General features: G+C 37.1%; 1 protein-coding gene and 1 non-coding gene across 12 annotated transcripts; both read right to left on the bottom strand.

The window, feature by feature from the left end:
- Positions 1-4,943: 4,943 nt before the first annotated feature.
- TRNAA-AGC lies at positions 4,944-5,016 on the bottom strand. The gene has a single exon. It is a non-coding gene; the product is annotated as a tRNA-Ala (tRNA).
- A 2,406-nt stretch (positions 5,017-7,422) lies between these two features.
- LOC104428007 (putative lysine-specific demethylase JMJ16) lies at positions 7,423-18,328 on the bottom strand. 11 transcript variants are annotated; one of them, XR_005548404.1, is made up of 10 exons: positions 17,792-18,230; positions 16,682-16,759; positions 16,083-16,541; positions 15,821-16,009; positions 15,397-15,552; positions 11,066-11,434; positions 9,969-10,902; positions 9,532-9,667; positions 8,602-8,642; positions 7,691-8,006 (listed from the first exon to the last, which is right to left on the bottom strand). XR_005548404.1 is itself a non-coding variant. In XM_039306620.1 (8 exons), exons 1-7 carry the CDS (start codon positions 18,077-18,079, stop codon positions 10,147-10,149), a joined length of 2,295 nt encoding a protein of 764 aa, XP_039162554.1. In that variant the 5' UTR covers positions 18,080-18,230; the 3' UTR covers positions 7,691-9,667; positions 10,103-10,146. The 11 variants fall into 11 exon arrangements, 2 of the variants coding, with proteins under 2 accessions (XP_039162554.1, XP_039162553.1); XR_005548401.1 differs by having other exon boundaries at positions 8,584-8,642; XR_005548399.1 differs by adding an exon at positions 7,423-7,617 and having other exon boundaries at positions 7,835-9,667.
- Positions 18,329-18,674: the final 346 nt, after the last annotated feature.

The following is an 18,674-nucleotide window of genomic DNA, read 5'->3' on the forward strand; positions in this document are numbered from 1 at the left end:
TTAAGAAAATTAAAATTTTTAATATATAATTATATATATGCAAGGACCTAGCCGTGCCACTTGTGGCTACAACCCAAATAGCCAGTGGGGCATTCGCCATTGGTCAGAGATGGGGCGATGGCCATAAGTGAAAGGGCCTGTGCTTTTCCTTCTTCTTCTTTTTAAGTTTTAGTCTTCTTTTTTTCTTTTTGAGTTTGTCTTTTTATGAAAATAAAAACTAAAAAGAAAAAAAAAAAAAAGAGAGGAAAGAGATAAAGAAATTGAAGAATGAAAATGTCTTTGATTAGCCAATGAGATTAGGCCCCCATTTGATACTAATATGACCGTTTGAGACCATTATTTAAAATAAGTCTACCTCATGCTCTTGTTCTAAAAAATAATAACATTTAAGCCCTTATTTAAAAAAAATTCCCTCAAATTTATTATGAAAAATTGGCATAAGTCCCAAAAGCATTATCAACTTTTACTTGGATCCAATTTTAGCCCCAAAGTTTTTTTGTCTAATAAAAAAACAGCAATCTTTTTGTTTTATTCAAATCTAACTTTTCATCCAACGACACCATTAGACATTCAAAGTGTCGTTTCACAGGTACATTATTTTGATGTTGCCTGCTGACCTGAAACTAAGATGTCTGGAGTGATGTTTCGACCAAAACGCGAAGCCAGCTGACTCCAGCAACGTCGCTTGAAATTGGGTGAAGAGTTTGGACACCCAAACTACAAGAGCCTTGAGATGGGAATTTAGGGTTTGGGAAAGGAAAAATCGTTTCAATTATAATGAAAAATGTCCTTTCGGGGAAGTTCGAACAGGGACGATGAAGCATTAAGCCATTTCACGAGCGGGGATGGCAATGTTTCCCTCAAGCATTAGTCACGCACAACCCTCTGCACCTCGCGAACCTTGAGAAATACGCGTTGCTCAACATGGAAGGTAAAATGATTTATCATCAATTGATGTTGTGAAATGTTGAATGTTGCTGACCATTGTGCTTTGGTGAAAAATTTCTTGCATTGAATTGCTGACTGTTGTGGTATGTGGGAAAAGATTGAACAATGTGCTGACTCCGGAGTTCGGTCGAAAATCTATTGTTTTTATTTTGACAGGACGATGATTGTGAGCTTTTCTAAATGGATTGATCTTGAGTTGACAATGCAAGAGAAAGAAGTGATTTTGCCAACTGATGAATGGCAACGAGACCTTGCGAATTGTGGAGAATAACCGTAAAGATCGAAGGGGAGGAGTTCGAATCCCAAAGACATCGCATTTGCACGACTCACCTGCGGCTGGGTCTGTGGTGGTGGCTCAGTCCACTCTGGATTTACGCCGCCAGCTGCTGGTTATATGGTGGTTCTCGGGTAAAAAAAAAAAAACCGTAAAGAAGCGAGTAAAAGATGAGCACTCTCCAAATTGAGATAGTAGGAAAGAATGAGGTTAAGATATCTCTGCTAAACCAATTGAAGGATGGCTTACGCAACCAACTCGCAACAATGCAAGTGAAGAACACATATATCATAATTATGCTAGTATTGATAGGAGCTTTGATTATGTTAATAATGTGTAAGTTTGATAGGAGAGGGTATCATTGATTGTGGTAGATTGTGCTAGATATGTATTTATTATTTAAGATGAGTTTTTTTTTTTTGCCGAAAATTTTATGATAAAAAAAAATATTTTCTATGAAAATATATTGTTAGGAAAAATTGTTAGTTTTCATTTGTCTTGTGATTTATGGAAAATGATTTCTTTTTTACTAGAAGGGGAAATCACTTTTCTCTAAGTTTGTTGTTTTCAATCAATGAAAAACGTTTCCTATAGATCGATTAGTTTTCCGTCATCCAAATATCGAAAAGTTAGAAAAAATTCCCCCAAAATAGTTTTACTTTGTACAAGCGGAACTTTAGCTCCTATTTTGTTGGTAATGTGTGAGGCAAATTGGAATATGAGGTCTACTTTTCGTTTTTTCCTTTTTTGAGTGGGTTTGTCGTAAGAGCTTATTGGAATAATTAAAATGAGTAAATGGGGATTTACTGCCATTTATCTTTGTGAGAATGCTTCCAGTCTGGCATGTCAATGAAAGAATGGCGTTTGTCATATCCAATGCCAATTTTGTCCCCAATTTTTTTCTAGAAAAAATTATCATTTTTCACCATAATCCCAAATCTACCTCCTATCCAAAAAATTCCATTGATTTCTTCAAAATTATTAATATCAAGAAGTTGTTATGGTTCTATACGAAGATAAGGGTGTTTGGTGAAGATGCAATTCTTACAATGAACCTTTAACTAGGCTTAATGTCAATAATTTTGAAGAAATCAATGGCCATCTTTAGACACAAGGGTAGATTTGGAGCTATGTTAAAGTTTGTAAATTTTTTTAGAAAAATAAAAATTCAGAGCAAAATTCTGATTAAAAGGTGTGCACATGAAGATATGAACTAATTGGCTAGGCAATGCAAGCCGCAAGGTAATCATTTTATAATGGCTGACACAATTTTGCCAAAGGCCAGTGAGCCCCTAAAGACTTTCGGCAAAAAGTAAAGATGTTGGAACAAACCAAAATGAAAGGCCATTTAAAAAAAAAAATAAAGATTGTTGAGATTGCGCGAAGGTCACAGAGGTCGAGGCTCAATTCATTGTGCAAAAAAGATTGCACCTTTGTTCCAAATCTACATAAGATTGCCATGTTCCAAATCTACATAAGGTTGCCATCAATCGCAGCTCTATTCCAAAGTTGTGTGGTCTCGACTATACAATGCCTGAGTCACCACTTTTTAGATTTGCCTCGTTGATGTTCTCAGATGTGACTTGCCTCGAATTAGTGACTCGATGACGGCCATGGTTGGTGCTTCCAGCTTCGCCTAAGTTGGGTCACTATTGTAATTTTTGTGTTTTCTTCTTTTTTTTTTAACCGACTACCATTTGTATTTCGTCGGAACCTTTTATTTAAATATTTTTTAGCATTTATACTAAGTATATTCCCAAAACCTATCCCAAATGCAACCTAAATGTAACAAAAATATGGTGGGACAATAATCTAAATTTGTTCATTCCTATAATAAATCGAAGCTTAATAATCATAATAAATCGTAAGAGAACGTATGAATTATATTTAATCTAAATCATCCTTATTTTTGAATGATAAATTAGACTTTTTTTTTAATTAATGGATGATAACATTATCCGGAAATGATAACAATAATCTAGTTATTTAATGAGCAACGTGTACCCAAATATTCACTTCTTCGACTCCTTAGACTTGTTTGTTCATGTGGTAGATAATAAGAGGCTGAATCTTAATATTAGAATGTTGGACGAGAGAATAGTAGTACACACGGTTTTTTTTTTTTTTTTTGGGGGGGGTGAAAAAGAGGATATTATATCCACGAACTAAACTAGGAATTATTCGGACATTTGCCAATATCACAAAGTTTATAAATCCTCGTAGCCTTTTCTATTTTGCATCTTTTTTTCCCCCTTAAGATGGACGGGCAGCATTTCAAGAATGTTTCGTGCAACAAGCTAATTTTACCTCTCCAATATGTTGAGGTTTGAGAGGGCAATTGTGAATATAGGTGATCATCCGTGGCCCGCTCAAATCTAGTTCATGATCAACTCAAATGTCAAATATGTTTGGACAATCAATCAAATATTATTACAATCATTTAATGCACAATCTTCCACATTTATATTGTTAGAGATATTTATCTTCCTGATTGATTATAATTGATTTCATATTGATTATAATTGATCTCATTTTGATATTGTAATATTTTATTACTTTAGATAGTTGTCTAGAACAGCCTATAAATAGGCTATTGTATTATCAGTATTACACACACTGAAATATATAGAAACTCATTTTTCTGGTTTATTCTATCATATACAAAAACATTTGCCAAAAACCCTCTCAAATGCACCCTAAATAAAACAAAAAAATGTGGTGTGACAATTATCCGAGTTTTCTATTATGATAATATATAGAAGCCTTTGAATCATAATTAATAAAATGTATGAGTCATATTTAATCTAAATCATCCTTATTTTCATATGATAAATATACATTTTCTTTTATTAATGAATGATAACGTTATCTAGAGATGAACTCGAGTCACATGACTAATTATTTGGTGCACAATGTGTACACAAATATTCACTTCTTCTAATGTTCGTAGGGTAGATAAGAAGAGACTAAATCTTAAAAACAAAACGTTTGATGAGAGAATTTCTATATATAGTTTTTTAGGAGGGTTCAAAAGGAGGATAATAAGTTGACTTTTAATTGCTAAACCAATTTGTGTATTTGTCCCAAAAAAAGAAAAAAGAAAAACCAATTTGTGTCCACAAACTAAACTTAGAATTATTCAGGCATTGGCGAATTTCACAGGGTTTGTAAATCATTTAGCCTTTCCATTTTTTATATATTTTTTCTTTGAGACAAATGGGTAGCATTTCAAGATGGCTTTTATGTGACAAGCTAATTTCAACTCTCCAATATGTCTTGGTTCGAAAGGCCAATCGTGCATATGGGTGATCATTAGCCTTGAGGCGTGTTGGGCCGACCACCCAAATTTAATTTACAATCAGCTAAATTGGAGGGCTGATTCCTTTTCACATCCACGATTTACTATTTCCTTTAATTATGGATGGATCCAAATAAAGATTTTAAGCCTCAACAGTAAATATGTCGTCCCAGCCCGACCGATAGTATATCGAAGTTTGATGACCATCCATGGGAGTAAATGTAATATATTTGCTGCTCTTCTGGGAGAGGAAATAATATAGAAAACAAAAAGAAAATGTGTATGTGATAGAGAGAGAATGGAGGCACACGTTTCCCAGTGACTTGTCGAGCCCAGGGGAATGTCACAGGGGTGGATCTGGCTCATGTGAATTGGATCCGAAATGAAAAGAGAAAATAAAGGGAAAAACAACTTGGAAGACAATGGAGATGCGGGGTATCGATCCCCGTACCTCTCGCATGCTAAGCGAGCGCTCTACCATCTGAGCTACATCCCCTTCACGGATTCATTGTTTAATATTTATTTAGACCATACAATACGAAGCCGCACAACTAACGGAGATTTATTCCACCCTAAACCTATTAAAAAATAACGGTGTCGCTCGAATTGTTTGTTCAAATTAATCTAGGTTAATCTATATAGTACGTCGTGTCAAAATAATAGCACTTAGAATGCTCATTTAACAAATGAAGAAATTGCTCTTTAAGAAGCAAAATATATAAGAGTTAATGTGAGCTACATTAATTAATACTGTAATTTATCGTTTTACCAGGTTGGTCTAATGTGAAATAGGAGATTTCTTAATTAGTAGTCTAATTTGAGATTGGTTAGTGTGGCCGAGTTGAGCCCAACCCACAATGAGAATGCCTATTTAAAAACTATATAGATAGTGTTCAAATCTCTCTTCTAACTCTAAGCGTTTCCTAAGAGCTAAGGATGAGAGGCCATCTCATTAAGCTAGTAACATAGAGGGCAGTAGAGAAGATGTTCTTGAGTTTGGATTGTTTTTTTTTTGTAAGAGGTAATAATAATATAGCTAAAGAAAGAAGGAGTTACAAAGAGGCAAAACAGACAGGCGACTCCATTCTTGAGTTTGGATTGTTGCTATACGATGGTTCAAATAAAGTGCATTTTTGCGCCTTACATGTGGTATTAAAGCCTTCATAGATCACACGGATGTATAGTTTTTGCCTTTTTTTGCGATTTTTTGTGTAGCAAAAATTAAGTTTAATCATATAAATGGAAAAAACTCATTAAGACAAGTAAAACCATGGGTGACACCATTGGAGGAGGCTGCTCGCACCCTCACGTGTTGCCACGTGTCATTGTACGTTGAGCACACATGGCCACGTGTCATTGTACGTTGAGCACACATGGCCACGTGCCTTCACACAAAGTTGGCGTGTGCAACAAATGTGCCAGGGCTGACGTCATCATGATGTCAGCGACTGGCGACTTGAGAGACTCGACCCGATTCGGCAACCTAACTAGTGACCCTATGACCTGACTCAAGATCCGACCCATTGACCTGCTCAAACTAGGTTAGCGTTGACCGAACCTATCAATTAGTCAGACCATATGGTCAAATCGGGAATTGGTTGAATCACCACCGATTGAATCGGATAGCAAGGCTTTCAAGTTGGCCCACATGTGTGCTTCACGTGCCATGAACATGCGTGGTGCGTGCAAGAGTATGGAGGCTCCAATCGATGTGTGGTTGGTGGTTACATGCTCATATGATGATGCTATACCTTATGGTGTATTTATTTTACATGTAATGATTTTACGGTACCTTAAATACGTATATTTTTAGTGCATTTTTGCATGTTTTCTTGTATTTTTCTATGATTATATAGGTGCAGATTTATAGGTATGTCATCACATAAATATTGTATAGAGTATGACTTATCGATAATATATATAAAGTTTAACTTGTATCAATGAATAAAGTAATGTAATTGGTATGATATGTGATTTTAATGATAAATTACATCTGTCAATAAAGTTAAAATTACATGTATATAGTGTAAATGAGAAGTAAAGTATATATTCTTGATATTCCCGATAGAACAGAGTTTTAAGAATTCAAATGAATTGTAAATGCCAAAGTGGCACATTTAATTAGATTTGAGAAATATTAGTCTCGTATAATGATGAGATGTCTCATATTCTAATACGTGGTCATACTCTCAAAAGAAATTATTATATATTAGTTCATAGATGGATACATGATAGTATAGTGGAGAAATGACTAATCCTAATGATTCATACACCCAAAATTGATGAATTCATGAAGGTTGAAAAATATTATCATGGCCGCTATCATGTGGAAAATATACAACTCAATTGTTGTATATTTTGCTCAAAGATGATTATGTACTTTTTGAATGTGTACTTGTGTTTCTTCAAGTTATCTAATACTCACATTATGATGCTAATTACATATATTGTTTATTATTTTAATCACATTATCTGTATTAATATTGCCATAACTATTGAGGTTCTTTCTTATTCAAACTTTAAGTAGTGAAAATAGGATTTTCTGTTTGGAAAAAGAACAATCGAATTTGCCTATTATCCATGAAGCATTCCATTTAGGAATATTTGAAAAATATTTGAAAAGAATACGATTTCACTTTTCATAACAAGGATTTCGCTTTTCACAAGGCGTTCACACCCTTTTGAAGCCAAACGCATACTAATTGGAGGAAAGAATAGCGGCAACCATTTTTCAAGCAGTTGCATGTTTTGTATTCATTCAAAGGGCGTGACAAGAAAAAATCAAAATGCAAGAAAAACGGTATCACAAGGCCTCAACTGAATGTATCAAATTATGTGAACTCCTAGATTGCAAGACGGGAGAGATATTGAAGTGAAGGAAAGGCGAAATGACTATGACCAGTAAACAAAGGTCAATATACTCATTGGATTCAAGAGAGAAGTGATGTACATAAACATACATAAATAAACTCTGGATGAGAACTTACAATAATCATTAATGTCACTCCAAAGGAAGGCCTACAAGCCTAGAAATCTTGACAATCCAATGAAGTTTGTATCCTGCACAAATTGATGCCTTTTGCTAACACAATCTTTCCTACAATTTTACCCAGAAAAACCAGGTATAACTACAGCTGCCTTTTAAGATGTAAAGCACAAGATCAAAAAAATTCTGGAAACGTTCAACCAGTCGAAAGTCAAAATGTTTGCTCTTGTTTCTTTGGTAAAGTGATAATTTTTCTATTGAGAGAAAAAAACTGTTTTGAGTACGTCAGGAATATACAAGAACAGTAAGAAAAAGTAATAAGGCTAACCCTATTCCCAAAGGATTGGAACATGAAGGTCATTAACACTTAATTAGCAAGGATGGAGTCAAGAGAAGGTTTGAATCCATCAAAGAGTCTTGTATTATAATCCTTCCGAATGCACCATATGAGGCAAAGAGGAGCAACAGTCCAAGCTAATTTGGGGAGAGAAGAACATAATCTGCATCATTGAAGCAAACTTAAAACAGGCTTCAGCAGAATTTATATATACCAGAAGAATTGAGAATGAGATGCTAGAATGTTGAGCAAAACCAAAATGAAGAAGCAAGTGTTCTGTGGATTAGCCGGATATTTTATGATGTAGGACCGCTGAGTTGCCTGATAAAGAATAATGAGGCTTCACACCCAAAGTTTCCTAAGCATCACATGAAAAGAAAAATTGCATCACACGATCCCAAAGCAAATACTTGCAAAATTTGGCATTTTTTCAACTTTTTGGAGAGAGAATTATGACAATATTTATCGACTCTTCTAAATCGTACTCCCAATTTTAATCCTTCTAGGGCTCTTATTTGAGTTGCAAAGTCTATCATAAACAAAACGATATTGGTAGAAACAGCAATATTTGAAAAAAAAATCATCAATGATTTTGTTGGCTGCATCACTATGCACATGCAGACCAGCCAACCCAAACTTGATTTGAGATGAGAGTAAAGACTAACAGAAGCTGCTAAGCAAATGGAAAAAAATTAAAATAAACTACTGATAATAATAATAATAATTTGCAAAACCATTACTTCAGTCAGTATTTGTACATGTAGGACTGATTCTTGAACATTCAATATCACAGCTACTCCTGTACATCATAAGGTAACACAGAGCATGAGAGAAAAATAAAATTCAATGAAGATTTCAATTCATGCATTCTCTAAAGCATCCTATGAAGAACTGACTACAAGAGAAGAAAATTCTTCACAAAAGAAAATAACTCTGGGTCATGTTGCCAAAATAGGAGAAATTCTTGGGCCAAAGAAACATATCAGTTATTCATTAGTGTGATGAAGCAGTGACAGAGAGAAGGATTATGGGAAAAACAGCCACACAATCTGAAAGTGGCCCATCAGTAACCAAACTAAAGTAGGATAGCCTAAATAGTTAATGCAATAATTTCTTGATATAGTTGAAGCAAAAAACTTATTAACTACTGCAATTCATGCTGCCAAAGAAAAGGCAATTTGAACTTATTAATTGCATAAGCGATTGATGTGCAATAATGGATAGCCAGAAATACTGACCAAATTCAAGAAACTTCAATGATTGGCATAACTTCGAACACTATATCCTGTAATCCCAGGGTCCCAACTTTTTATCACATGGGATAACCACACTTTTGACTAAACTAATTCCATCAATGCATGAAGCCTCCCTGTCCTGTTCATCAGTTAAGACTCCTATCATCACAGGGTATCTAAGATTACATTTATTAAGAGATGTTCTGTTTAAGCATGAAACCTGTCGGGTCCAAATTAAATGTCAGACTACTCAACCAAACCTTTTCCATTTGTAAGGTACCATCTCTCATGCCATACTCTTAGCGATTCTTGGACAGATCTGATCAATTCTATCTATCGTCAAATTTTTAATTCTCCACTTTATTAAGCACTCCTCAATAATACACCATCTCATCTTCCTTCATCAATTTCATAATAATTTCTTCCTCACTTTACTTCCATAACATCTCATACCTTTTGATATGCTTCTCCAAAGATTCATGAGCGAATCTTCACATGCAAATCATCCAATATCGCAGCAATTAAATTGGTAGGTGTAGTAGGAGTTTCTTGGCATGAACTTCCTCAACCTTTATCATATCTAGAATTCCTGTGTCAAAAACCACAACCCAAGTATGATATCAACCATATAATTTGATGAACATAGTGCAATAAGATGGTGGAAGTTACCAGAAATTTAGAATACACAATTAAAGGTACTTGTCAACAATAAGACAAAGCTGGGAGTAAGCTATTACCAAAAGGTGCCTACTACAGACGTAGTATATAACTAAAGCATGAGTATTCAAGACAAAAGAAGAAAAAAGTAAGGCATAAGCATTCTTCCAGGATTATAGAGTGACAATATAAAAACTCTAGAAAAAAAAAAATCTCAAGCATTTTATACTTACAGATTTGCACTTAGTTGCAGACTATAAACAAGACTAGCTGAAACATTTCTTGCAAGACTTCTTTTGGCATGATCTATACCCAACACTGGTATAACAAAAGAGTTTACTATAACACACAACATTTAGATGCAGACCATGTATACTTCTGGAAGAGCACAGTTGATTGACCAAAGATGTGTTAGTCATTGTCATCATCACTTAACACAATGACATTGAGTGGTGAACAAGATCTAGCATCCTTTGCCATTAGTTTCCCAGGTGCCAGTTTGCCAAAAGAAGGTGCTTTCTTCACAGTTGAAGTAGGACTGTCGACAATGCTTTGTTTGGTTGATGCCATATCATTATTTGATTCTGCAGCTTTCACCCCAGAATGGGATACAAAATTAGTTATCTCATCTTCAGAGTCCGAGGAGACTGATACACTTGCACTTTCAGATAGAACACCGATGATATGTCTGTGTGAATGCACTTTCAGTTCAGCCTTGATGTGAGCTCTAGAGGTGATGCTTGCACTTGTGCTAACCTTTTGTCCCGAATCAGTTGGTTCAGCGTCTGAGGTGGACTTGCTTACAAGAACAGAACTCACCAGTAGATCTTCTGTGGAAGTCTTAAAAGCAAGCCCAAGAGCTTTGGCCCATTTGTACACAGCGGTGAGCTTCCCTTCCAAAGCTTCAATAAGGAGGTTCAGCTCACCAACCTCATAGCGGAACAGGAAAACTTTATTGGTCCAAGCACAAGAGCAAATTTGTGTAGCATGATCTAGACATGAATATTTGTCCCTCGAACATTTGCAGGACACTGCAGAAAGATGCAAATCAAAATGACATATGCCGCATTCTCTCTTACTTGAAGCATCAAAGTTCTGGTCCATTTTCTTTGACTGTGAAGAGTTGCAAAGATATTTTCTCCTTAGACTCTCCCATTTTACTCGTGACTGGAAAAAGAAAAGAAAAAGGCTGATAAGCAAAATTAAAAGCACATTGACTTTGTTAAAAAATAAATCAAGTGCACCACAGAAGTTAAGACAAAAGGAGTTGGTTATTAACCACACAAACAAATGCCCACACAAGCTTTAAAAAATAATCTTACTTACATACCTTGAGTGCTTTGACCAGGATCCCATCTTTTCCACATGCATGTTTCCACCTTAAGTTATCTGCAGTCTCCTTTTTCAACAGTAAAAGTTCCCATTGCGCCCTTGCAGCTTCCCTAGCTCCTCCAAGCAACAGCTTATCATGGGAAATCATTGTCTTTCTCCGTTTCTCACGATAAAGTTCAACAATATTCTGTCCATGAGATAACCAATCAAGAGGAGCAACATTAACGGATTCCACACAGTTAAATCCACAGCTAAATCCTGATTTATACGCCCCTGGAAAAATAACAACCAACTCTCCTGGATTCTGAGCACAACGGTAGACAGGTATACCCTGGCTTTTCAGGGTTGATGGGGATATATGAGAAAACTGCATCCAATATTACAAATTTACACATCAATCAAACACTTAGGTTGTAGTATTGTAACTATACACATCTCTCCGATGTATAACCAACTTTATGAAGAATGAAAGAAATGTTAAAAGAAGTAGCAAATAATTCACTCAACTTCCCACAAGCATAGCTAGGACATAAACTTTAACACAACAATGTGCCGACAATCACATCACTCTTCTTGTGACGTTCTTCACAATTCCATAACAATATTAGAACGAACAGCACGTGAATTTTTTAATTGGTAAGTCTTGTTTTGATGCTAAAAGGTTGTCTAAGTAGATGAAAGTGTCACGGTCCGTGAATTCTTCCGTTCTCGTGACACTTCCGTTCTCGTGACACTTGTGAGTGGTGCTTGGAGTTATCGAGTAAAGAGTAAGGAGGCAGAAGGAACGAACACAACTTATCCGTGGGAATAACGTCAGGAACGGTTGGTGCTAAGAGTTTTAAGATAAAAATTATATATATCACCTTTTTGTCCATGTGAAGAAACCACTAGATTTATGTCTTACCGAGGGTTGCTAGCATTGTTTTGAAATCCTCCATCGTGCTTTCTGTTTTGCAAATCTCTTTGTTCCTTGATGAAGTTGAAGTCCCCCATTGCAGCTCTTAGGATGTTAGGGTCAAATCTAGTTGGAATTGGCTTTTAGACTAATCATAGCGGGGTGTGTATGTTGAATACAGCTGCTTGTCTTCCTGAGGATTTGTGGCTTTGAAGGCAAGGTTGGCCTCCCGTGCACAAACTGGTCGGGAGCTAATGCCGCTCTCCTAACGAGACTATGGCAAGCCAAAACTAGTTATTGAGCCTAAAAAGATCTGCTGTCTCACTCGAAGGACTAGACATTCAAGCAAAGCTGAGCATGGTAGAATCTCACACAAAGAAGCATTCATCGTATTGTTTGTGGAACAACTATAGAAGAAAGGTTGTCCTAGCGAATTCCGCTCGTCAGGCGCCACACAGGCCTTTCCGTGGCCAAGGAAATTGTCGGCCCGTAACAAGTGGTATCAGAGCAAAAAACCCTCCAATAAATAAGTGAGTTGGAGAATCGAACTTCTTGCTCTAGTGCAGGTCGAACTAATAAGTACAAGTGGTACCGATCCTAGTGGGCGGAAAGTAAATGGCCAAGGCAAAAGATGCTCAAACAAAGCTTGGCTCTCTACTCCTAGGATGGCAGAGTACTAGGACGAGTCGACTCCCCGCCGAGCCAATAGGGAATTGAGAAGAACTGAATTCTCGCTTGAATAGGGATAACGTTTCTGGATGGATCAGTGAATTTGAAAAAGAGATATACTACCACATTCTCAACAAAGAAAGAACCTCCATTTGGTCTGTTGAGGTCAAAGTAGTTGAGTAGGCAAAAATAGTACTACCAAAAAGATGCGATTAACGAAAAATACCACACTTGCCAAAGAAAGCACAGGTGACCGAGAATGGCCAAGCAGCTAAAATTAAAAGAGGCTACCAATGAAGCAAAACTTGTTTTGTTGGGTGAGCATGACCATTCAATGTAAAATCCCAAAAGTGGCACATCAATGATTAAGGGACACAAGGAAGCGACGGAACAAATTACAACAAGGGCATTGCGAATTTGAGTGAGGGAGAATATCACGGTCCGTGAATCCTTACGTACTCGTGACACTTGTGAGTGGTGCTTGAAATTATCGAATAAAGAGTGAGGAGGCAAAAAGAACGAATATAACTGGTCCGTGGGAGTGGCGTCAAGATGGTTGGTACTAGGAGTTCTAGAATAGAAAGATCATATCACTTAGGAGCTCTGAATGCGGGATTAGCCTCCCATGCACAAATTGGTTGAGAGCTAATGCTACTCTCCTGACGAGGCCATGGTAGGTGAAACTCAGTTATTGAGCCTAAAGAGATCTATTGTCACAATTGATGGACTAGACGTCCGAGCGAAGCTGGGCGTGGTAGAATCTCGCACGAAGAAGTGTTCACCGTATTGTTCTTCATGGAATAGCTATAGAAGAAACGCTGACCTGACGAACTCCACTTGTCAGACACCGCACGGGCCCTTCCGTAGCCAAGAAAATTATCTTCATGACAAAAGCATGTCACAGTGTTGAGAGAATACACATAGCGCACAAGAAGTGTAGTTGGATGTATTAAAAAATAGATCAAAGAATAATATTAAGGCTTGTTTCATGGAAAATATGATGTTTTTTGAAAATGTTTTCTAAAAAGCCATTTTCCAAGAAAATATAATTATTTTCTAATGTCCGGCCGAAACATGAAAAGAAGTGAGAAGTATTTTCAACTGCTTCGGTAAGGAAAATTTTTCATTCATGCACTCTTTTCAATAATTTTTATAATTTTATTTTTTTAAATATAATTTTTAATTATTTTTTATATTATAAAAATCAATTTAATTTTTTTTTCTCTTTGTTTTTTTGTCTTTCTCCGGCCGGTTGCTAGCCACGGCAATGGCCAGCAATCAACCTAAGGCAAGCTCAAGCTCACCTAATGCCGGCAAGCAAGCTCGAGCTCACCACTCAATTGGATCGTTGATTTGGCAAGTGGCGGCCTCAACTCGCTAGATTAGCAAGCAGTGAGCCAAATCGACAAGCAACAAGCCTGGAGCCCTAGGTCACCGTTGATCGGGCAAGTAGCGAGCTCAAGCCCGGCTCGCAACTCGCCTAGCTCATCGCCGATCAAGCGAGTAGCAAGCCTCAAGTTGAGGCTTGCCTGTGGCCGGTCATCATGATTAGCGACCAAACTTATAAAAAAAAAAAAGAAAGCTTAAAAATTTGAATTCTTTGAAAAAAGAAAATAAAAAGATAAAGAAAGATGAAAAGGTTAACATGGGTGTTAGATAAGAGAAAGTGAGTGAAGATGTTTTCCTCTTTCTCAAAAGTGAAACATTTTCTCCTATCTTAGAAGACTTTTCTCTCATAATGAAAAATGTTTTTACCAACTAATTCATTTTCCATGAAACAAACATCCGAAAATTCGAGAAACATTTTCCTAAAAGTTATTTTTTGTGAAACAAATGAAGAGTAAGATTCAAAATCAAGAGAACTTAAAACTCTTGAAGAGTAGACGAGATCTTCAACCTAATTCTGACGAACTGGTAAACATATAGGAGCCAAGCATTCTTATTACAGTTGCTGATTCAGAGACAAAAGTTCAGCCTAAAAGTGAAGAGGTTTTGGCTGATGGTGGAAGTAGAAGCACAGTATCTACAATATAAATACCCAGTAACTCCCATAAAGGTCGTTCCACCTTAGGTCATTTTTCATTGTCACCATGGAATTCAATTGTATGGCAGAGATCACCACTACACATTAAAAAATCATTCAATTATCACCAATCTGTTGCATATGGTGGTGATCACCTCTCTCTCTCTCTCTCTCTCTCAATTATCACCAATCTCCATTATCACCATGGAATTCAAATTGTATGGCAAAGATCACCACTAAACATTAAACAATCATTCAATTGTCACAATCTGTTGTGTATTGTAGTGATCACTACTCTCTCTCTCTCTTGCCAATTCAAAACGACAACAGCACCACATGTCATCTATATAAAGAAAATATCTTGTAGGTGGACATGTCAGCATTTGGCCGAAACCAAAGGGCATCAATTGATTGCCATTTCGATATTCCAATACATTGAGTAACAGATATTAGTGACCCAAGTGATATTCATTACCAAACATATGAAATAACCACCAATTTCTAATACCGAATAGGTACTTATCACGTTCAACTCATGCTGGCAGCAACACCGCATGTCATCTATAATGAAAATATCTTGTAGGTGGACATGTCAGCATTTGGCCAGAAACCCAAAGGGCATTGATTGATAATCATTTCGACATTTCAATATATTGGGCGACAGTATTAGTGACCCAAGTGATCATTACCAAACATATGAAATAACCACCAATTTCTGATACTTTACACAATAGGTACTTACCACGTTTAACCCATGCTGTACGGATAGCAACTCCATGGAATATTTCTTAACAATGGCCTCAAACTTAGCACGATATCTGTCTGGGATGCAGTACCAAATTGTTGGAGCACCAATATGCGTATAGCATACTGAATATAAGCAGTGTTCTTCACATTTCTGCTTCCAACATTGGCGGCAAAGTCAGGCCATAAACAATATATAAAAGACATGGATAAATTAGCATGAAAGAGGAGTCAACAATAATAACAGCCAAGAAATGAACATGCAAAACCGAGCAAATATCAAGGAGCACACCGAGAAAACAATATCCAGGACTAGGAAAACCCATATAAGTTTAGAAGCTATAATATAACAACAGCAGGATTGCATAAGTGAGAATGAACAAAAACGAATTAACATGCATTAAGAAGCTTTGAAATCTTACCCAGAGACTTGTTGCAAAGCACATACCCACATGTAGCTTAGGTGCCAAAATACTACATGTACTGAAGCTCTCAAAAGAAAGAAGAGAACCAGAAAGCCTTGGTAAATCATTCAGGTTCCACCCAGAATTAAAGGTAGAAGAGAATCCACTGCCAAAAGTTCTAGAATCCAAATCATCGCTGCATAACACCTACAAGAGCATAGGAGACCTGTTAGTAGCAAGTGAAACAAAGAAGTCAATATAATTGCTATCTTTCCTTTACCTCAATTTTATTGGTAGGATTCTCACAGATCTGTCTATATTCACACTCAATATTCTGCACATCATCATCTGACTTCATATCATAATCCTTTTTCAGGAAATAGTTTTCCTGAAAATCATCGGCATATTTCTTGAAAGTTTCAAGAGTATATTCCGGACCACATTCCCATTGAATGCCTTCGGTACAAAGGCACCCATCTTCACAAGGGTGCCTTGTGAAGATATTTTGGTTTTTACAGTCAGCATTTCCATTACATTTAACTGTTTCCCTTGGCAAATGGGTATTTAGCAGCAAATCTAGTCGTTGTACTTGAGTCCTGAATCTAGCACTTCCCCATATGTTTTTCTCGGTTAATTGGCACAGAGGCTTCCAAGAAGGGGGAGGAACAACACGACAGATCCCATACGCTTCTGCTCTCTGGTGTAAGCTTGTCAGGTACGCAAGGGGGTCGCTGAATTCCTGGTAATCAAATTCCAAAAAGTCTAAAATGACCCAAATTTTGACAGTGGGTTAGACAGGGGAACCTAGTGGTCCCCTTGACTATAATTGTTTACACAGACATTTTCTGGAATCAGCCTAGAGTTTATTAGAAGGATTACCTCTTCAGTCGGTCGGAAAACAGGAGCCTCCTCAAAGATACAAGTTATTGCATTTTCAGAATCCCCTCCAGCTTGTACCTGTTCTAGAACAGCAAGATAGGAAACTAAACTAGTTTCAGACTCTCCAAGTCAAATAGTGCAAAATAAGCAAACATGTAGAAAAATAACATAAAGACAGATATCCATTATTGTTCTCAGGTAGAAAAACCAAGCGAATTAGAGGGAATATTTCTATTCGTGCAATTGAATTCAAATGTGCATCGACTCCCAAAAGATTCACAAGCTAGCATCATATCAACTTCTCTGGAGTCTGGCCTGTTAAAAAGTTGATGTTCAAATTTGAACTGACACTTTAATTGAAAATCAGTCTGGGAGAAAAGAAACAGGTTCAACATTCAGCTGTCTGAACTTCGAGTGAAGGTCAGTGAACATCCAGAATCTGAAACCCGTAACAGATTACGGATTTCTAATAATGAACAAAGAACTGGACCAGAGCAAAGTCCTCAAGGCGGGGGAGCAACAGTTTTCTCATTTGAACCACACAAGTTGTGAACCTCTGGAATTCACATTGGCAAAATTACATGACAATTCATAGTCCATGAGGGCTTGCAGTTGCTTATTCAGGTAAAATAGCAACAAGACAGCTTTACAGCAACCTTGCTTCACAGAAATATATGTGAAAAACTTCTTTCCGCACCAAGTACTACTTTGTTGAGGAGACCCAGTATAATTACTCAAAGGTGACGACTGGTATGATGCCTCAACCGAAAGAAAGGCCTTGTTGATTCACTTCGAAAATGAAATCCAATTCCTGATGAACCATACTTCTGTTTGGCGACATTCTTATACTAGGAACCAGATTACTAAAGTAATTAACCTCCCACGGAATCATCCACGTTACTTGTTCTCCCTCACCAAACGAGCTCTTTCCAAGTCTCCATCATTGCTCCTGCCCTCATACTCTCTCTCTCTAACATGCTTATTTAACTTGAGCATTGCACTCCACATGCTTGATAACATGATTTAGGGGTCTAATGAAAGTAAACAAACAACAGACTACAACGCGAAGGCCATTCCGAGCACGAGGCCTAAGGGGAAACGAAAAGTTACCACAACCGCCTCCGCCTCCGCCTCGTGCTTCGCTGAGTCGGAATCTCGTGCACCGTGACGGGTTCCGCTCTCATGGTGAAGCACCCAAGGTCTGCGATTGGTGGAGGCGTGTGCGACGGCAGGCTCAGCATCCGCCTCTTGGGCCCTCTTGAGAAGGAAGGATGTGAGAGACGCGAAACCCGGCGGAACCGACAGGTCTTCAGGTTTCGGACGTTTCGTTCCCATCTGCCAATTGCCATTGAAGTTGGATCTCAATTTCAGATCCCACACGAACCAGCACAAATTCATTCACGAACTAGCCCAAAATCCCTACTCAAAAACTTTGAAAATTGGGGACATTCGCCTACGACACGAACGATGAGAAGCTCGAATTGTAATAACAAAGAGTGAAAGAGGCAACACAGCTCGGGATTACGAGCTTGCGAATGAAGAAAAATGAACATACCGCCGGTCCGGAGGCTTCGCCTGAGCAGTCCCAGAAATTAAAAGAGAACTTTCAAAAGAACAGTAGCAAAATGGGGACCCTCGAGTCGTACTTAGCCAGTTTTTTTTTTTTTTTTTTTTATAAACCCCGTGCCCCCGGATGGCATCAAAGCGTCGAACCCTTAAATCTCGAGAGAGACTAGCCCAAAGATATCACCAAGCTGAACTTCTACTTAAATCGCTAACAACTATGAGTTTCGAACCTTCAATCTTTGCGATAAAAGAGATACACTCAATTAACGTAGCTATTTACGGATGGGTTATTTAACCAGATGGATTTACGAAAAAAAATAAATTATTTAAAAAAAAATAATTTATATCTTTTGAAATAATTAATTAATAAAAAAAATTCATCACTAGTTTGATGTTATAATACATGTTCTATTCTCTAATGTGTGTA

This window comes from Eucalyptus grandis, chromosome 2, assembly GCF_016545825.1.
Source record: "Eucalyptus grandis isolate ANBG69807.140 chromosome 2, ASM1654582v1, whole genome shotgun sequence".
NCBI classification, from domain to species: domain Eukaryota; kingdom Viridiplantae; phylum Streptophyta; class Magnoliopsida; order Myrtales; family Myrtaceae; genus Eucalyptus; species Eucalyptus grandis.